The sequence below is a fragment of the Rattus rattus genome, chromosome 3 (assembly GCF_011064425.1).
Source record: "Rattus rattus isolate New Zealand chromosome 3, Rrattus_CSIRO_v1, whole genome shotgun sequence".
Taxonomy (NCBI): Eukaryota; Metazoa; Chordata; class Mammalia; order Rodentia; family Muridae; genus Rattus; species Rattus rattus.
In genome coordinates, this window is record NC_046156.1 from 58,542,018 (window position 1) to 58,547,666 (window position 5,649).

The window sequence follows — 5,649 nt, forward strand, 5'->3', positions numbered from 1 at the left end:
TTTCCTCAGCCTGTGCATCTCTTTCTCTGTATCCTTTGTTATATCCTTCAAAGGAAGCTGATAAATGTGAACTTGGGTTTCTGAAGTCAGGGCTCTGAAACTGAAGGAACTAAGCAATGTAGTGAGGGTTTGTAGAGCTCATGTGTGTGAGAGGTGAGCACAGGTAAAACAATGCAGTTTGTTAACTAGCATCTAAGGTGAGAGGGACAACCTTGGCACAGTCTGATGCAGTGCTCAGTGTCAGAGCTGATCTAAGAGATTACACATGTGCTGACCAATGCAGATGGGATTTTTGTTTTTGTTTTGGTTTTGGTTTTGTTTGTTTTGTTTTGTTTTTACTTCTTAGAGAACATCCCACAAGATTTGGGATCAGAGAAGCGATGTCTTATGAGAGAAATGTGTGAGAATTAGCTTCAGGACATTTTTTCTACTATGTAAACATAGCAGGATTTCCATGACTCTGAACACCTTGAACCTCTCCACAGGACCACCACACATCTACTGTTCTCTCAACTATCTGCTTCCTGTGTTGACCATGCCTGGATGGAGCTGCCTGGTGACAGGAGCAGGAGGATTTCTGGGCCAGAGGATTGTCCAAATATTGGTGCAAGAGAAAGAGCTGCAGGAGGTCAGAGTCCTGTACAGGACCTTCAGTCCAAAACACAAAGAGGAACTGTCCAGTAAGTGGCATAGAGCCTGGTGAACGCAGACTGGGTGTGGGGAGGGCTTGCTTGTCAACCAAATAAAAAACAGGTAGGTACTTAAAGACCCTCACAAGGAATAGTCACAGTTGGCACAGCACAAAAGGTACTCCATAAATGGAAAAGTGGACTCTGGTCTGAGGCAAAACTAGAGAACATGCTCACGGGCAGGCCCTGGGCCTTTGGGTCTCTCTCCTATTCAGACACTGCAGATCAGTTTACTCCTTTCCTGGAAGTTATTTTATGTCCTAAATGGACTGGACTTGTCAATATTTGAAATATTGTGCAATACTAACAAGAGATTATTAACCTAGAGACCTTGGCAGTGCATCCCTGTCTCTGTTGGATGTTCCTAATCTGCTTCGTGTTTTATTTTTATTTAAGATTAGAGAGAGCCTGTGACTCATAGCAGGAAGTGCTTATAATCTTAAGGTACATTTATGAAGGCTGTAGGGAGGGGAGTGAAGACGGGGAGAGGGAGATTAGAGAGCACACAGTGAGGGCCAGTAGGACTTCATACGTGTCATTAGGAATCCTCCAATGTCTTTCCCATCGTTCCTCCTCTCTGCCATTTACTTGCAAAGAAAGTGACTGAGTGCTTCACTGGAGAGCCAATTTATTTTTTTCTGTTTTCTATCCCCACCCTCAGGCCAAGGGCAAGCACTGAGTTGATGGTGCAGGTTCCCAACTGCTCCATTCTCACAGCCTTCTGTGGAGGTAGCTGTGGGAAGACCTCAGCTCCCAGTGGGAGACCATTATGAATGCCACCTCTTCCTCCATACTCTCCAGAGTTCATTTACACCCAATGCTTGGATCCTACCCACCCATACCTTGGCTTTGTCAGGTTGAGTCTGGAACAAACAATCTATCATATATCCTGTCATTTGACTTCGATTGTCCCATCTTACTGTGATGAACCTAATCATGGAGGTGATCTGACTAGGTCCTATGAAGAAGGAAGGTAATGGAGGCGTTTCTTAGTTACTTTTCTGTTGCTAGGATAAGACACTGTGCAAGGCCACTTATAGATTGAGGACTTTCAGTTTCAGAAGGTTAGGGCCTATGATCATTGTGGCAGGGAGCATGGCAGCAGGCAGATGGGCATGGCATGGTGGCAGTAGCCAAGACTTCGTATCTATATTCTTTACCACAAGGCAGAGAACACAAGGAATGATTCAAGTCTTTAGACGCCTCATAGGCTACCTCTCATGTCACACATACTCCAAAAAGCCACACCTCCTATCCTTCCCAGCAACTTGGGACCAGGTATTCAGAGATATGAACCTACTAGCTTGTTCTCATTCAAATCACAAGTCAGTGTCCAAACTCTTTAGGATATACTTGAGGTTTAGAAAGAATGGTTCTCTGTCCACATTTGTCTGGATTTCATTTTTGCTCTGACCTGCAGGGGTTCAACAGAGACCTGGGGAGGGGACAAAACAATGGAGGACAGGGGTTGAGGATTTAGCTCAGTGGTAGAGCGCTTGCCTAGCAAGCCCAAGGCCCTGGGTTCGGTCCCTAGCTCTGAAAAAAAAAAAAAGAAAAAAAAATGGAGGACAGGAGACACAAAGAAGGAGAGCAAGTGGACTGTCTGATCAAGCTCTCAGATTTTATTTCAGGAAAGCCACACAGGGCCCAAGACCAATTCATCACCATCACCACCATCCCGTTAGCCACAAACCGTCTATTGCGTTATACTGATAAGAACAGATAACTGGCTAGCTTTCCCAGAGATGAAAGGCTGTAAAAGTGAGCCTGAGGAAATTCCTGAGACAGGGCATGCTTGGTTCATGGCATAGTGTCCATATTGTCTAGTTTAATTTCATATGTTTGTAGGCATGATTAGTATCTCAAGGTACTGGGCCAGTGTTGTAGGCTCAAAAGTAAGAGTCTTCAGAGTTTTGAGGAACAACATTGGGAAATTTTACAAGAAACCACACACACAGGCGAGCACACAATAAGAACAAAAGAAATTTTATTTTTACAGTAGTTTTGAGTTCCAAACCCCTATATTTTTTCATAAAATTCATTTTTTTTCTTTAAGGAAATTATAAAATAATTGATTTGAGTATGTAGTAATGTTATACTAGAATTACAACTGATAATATATATTCAAACATATTAGATATCCTGAGACTTAAAACCCTTACAATACGAATGCATATGCTCCAATAGAGGTCTAATATACACACCCCTTGGACTTGCAGGACCTTCTGAAATCCCAAAATAATCAAAAGGATTTAGGGGCTGGAGAGATGACCCAGTGGTTAGGAACACTGGATTCTCTTCATGGGACCTGGGTTCAATTTACCAATATGGCAGCAAATAACTGTCTGCAACTCCAGCTCTAGGTGCCCAAGACCTTCACACACACACACACACACACACACACACACACACACACACACACACATATATATATATACATATATATATATATATATATATATATATGCAGGTAGTACATCAATACACAAAACACAAAAATGGATAAATAATTTTTTAAAGTAAAAAGAATTTAATTTTTAGTTTAGAAAATATAGAAAAAGTTAAAGTATTTGGTAAAAAATTACCCAACACACACACACACACACACACACACACACACACACACACACACACACAACAACACAAGAACATAAAAAGAAAGAGAGAAAGAAGAACATAAAAGAAAGAAAGAAAGAAAGAAAGGAAGAAAGGAAGAAAGGAAGAAAGGAAGGAAGGAAGAAAGAAAGAAAGAAAGAAAGAAAGAAAGAAAGAAAGAAAGAAAGAAAGAAAGCAAGCAAGCAAGCAAGCACAAAGAACAAGAAACGTCTGGAGCTGGATTGGCCACCTGTACCAGAGAGAGCAGAGAGAAGGCAGGGAAGTGTCAGTTCTCCACTAAGATGAGATTAAAAACCTCAGCATGTTTTGGGCTTTTTTTCCCCCAGTACTGGAGGTTGAAGTCAAAGCAATTTTATTACTGGGAAAACTCATTTTAATTTGAAAGTGAAGAATTTAAGGTCTGAATACAGAGCTAACGTTCTTTCAATGTCTACAGAAGTCAACACTGTTTGATCTCATATGCATCTGTCGGGAAGTCACAGGGGTCGCTTGGACCATGAAGACCAAATTGTGACAATCCATGAGGCACAGGAAGGCCATTCGATTCAACAAAACTAGATAGTAGGTTTTGTTTCTAGTTTCTGGATTCTGGCCAGAGAGTGGTTTAATTTTAGTGTATTTAAGCATAACACAATTTGGTGAAAATATTCCTAGTGATAATTTACTCAGTACCATGTATACAATGAACCTTACATCAACCTCCCTGAGGAATAAAGTAGGCTAAATAAATATCAGACACGGCCACATGGAAACCTTTCTAATGCCATGTGATGTATTTCCATAAAGCTGGGTTCTACAGATTAATCATGATAAACAGTCTTAGGATAAGAGTCTGGGGGAGGGTCCAATGTAGTCTCAGGCCATAAAGATTTTACAAAATTCAACAGGCTAAAGTGTATAACCACTCCCAACCTTCTGGGCAGATGACTGATTATGCATGCATCCCTTCCCTTGAAAAAACAACTCTGTGCCTACATTCCAGGTTTCCCTAGTGCTTGTGCATGAGCACAAGGACATCTGTGCCTCCTACAAGACATCTCATGCCTTTCTGAAACTTTCTTTGCAGCTATCTCAAACCATTTGGACAGGTCGTGCAAATGTTTCTATCACTCTGGGTCCTCTCTCTCTCTCTCTCTCTCTCTCTCTCTCTCTCTTTCTCTCTCTCTCTCTCTCTCTTTCTCCTAATTTGGGAACACAGTTATCTTTAGAGCAAGCAAACAAACAAACAAAGAAACCACTATCTCTCCCTTTGCTTGGAGACATTTTCCTATTTTATAATTTTCCTTACACATACTAACAACATATCACATTTTCCTCCCATACTTAGTTCTTAGCCTTTGTCTCATACAACAAAATGTCCAATATATAAATATTAAATTTCTGTCTTCTGATGTTTAGTATTTTAACTTCCTTAGAAGTAACCTAGGCACCCTGTATCAAGGAAGGCAAACAAAAAAAAAAAATAAAAAAGGAAAAAGGAAAACATAATCTGTCTTAGTTTATTCTTGCTGTGATGAAACACTGTGACCAAAAACATGGGAAGGAGAGGGTTTGTTTGGCTGAAGTTTTCACATCACTGTTCATCAGTGGAGGAAGCCATGACAGGAACATGAAAAGGGTAGAGACCTAAAGGCAGGAGCTGATGCAGGTGCCGTGGTGGGGGTGAGGTGAGGAGGGGACACTGCTTCCTGGCTCACTCTCATGGCTTGCTCAGCCTGCTTCCTTACGGATCACACACCATGGGAACGGCCCTCCCACATGGATCCTAAATGATGAAACTGCTAGCTTGCCTGCAACACTGTCCTGTAGTTTTCCCAGCTTAGGCTCCTTCCTCTCAGTAGCAGCAAAGGACACTTCCAGTGTCCTCTCTGTGAGACATCCTGATGATGAAAATCCCATAGCCACCACCCCATGAGATCAGTTAACGAAGGTAACTTCGTCTTCTGACCCTTCAGGTAGGAAGACAACACGGATGTTAAAGAACTTCCCCTAGATGCTGCAACTAGAATAAGGCAAATATGGGTCTGGGTCCAGGAGATCTATCAGCATCCTCTGTCCTTTAAAAGCATGGCATCTGGGAGCTTTTCTTTGCCTCTCCGTCTACTGCAGATCACGGCATAACATCAGTTCCATGAAGTGGCATGTTGGAACAATTGCCAAGCCCATGGTGTCTTGAGCAGAGTAGAAGATTTATCTCTACCTCAAGAACCCAAGAAGTTCCCTCCTGGTATCCCAGGACGCCCAAAGGACTTACGTTTGAGTCCACTGCACTCTGGAACCGGGCTCCAACTAACTACCTTGTCACAGCCACTCTTTTGATGCAGTCTGTATAATGCCAGCTGAA

At 42.1% G+C, this 5,649-nt stretch overlaps 1 protein-coding gene across 1 annotated transcript in view; it reads left to right on the forward strand.

The window, feature by feature from the left end:
- The first annotated feature begins 535 nt into the window (after positions 1–535).
- The window catches only part of LOC116896476 (NADPH-dependent 3-keto-steroid reductase Hsd3b5-like), a 358,044-nt gene continuing 352,930 nt past the window's right edge, over positions 536–5,649 (forward strand). Inside the window, exon 1 of the mRNA XM_032897641.1 lies at positions 536–680. Coding sequence (XP_032753532.1) covers positions 536–680 — 145 coding nt within the window. The remainder of the gene's footprint in view (positions 681–5,649) is intronic.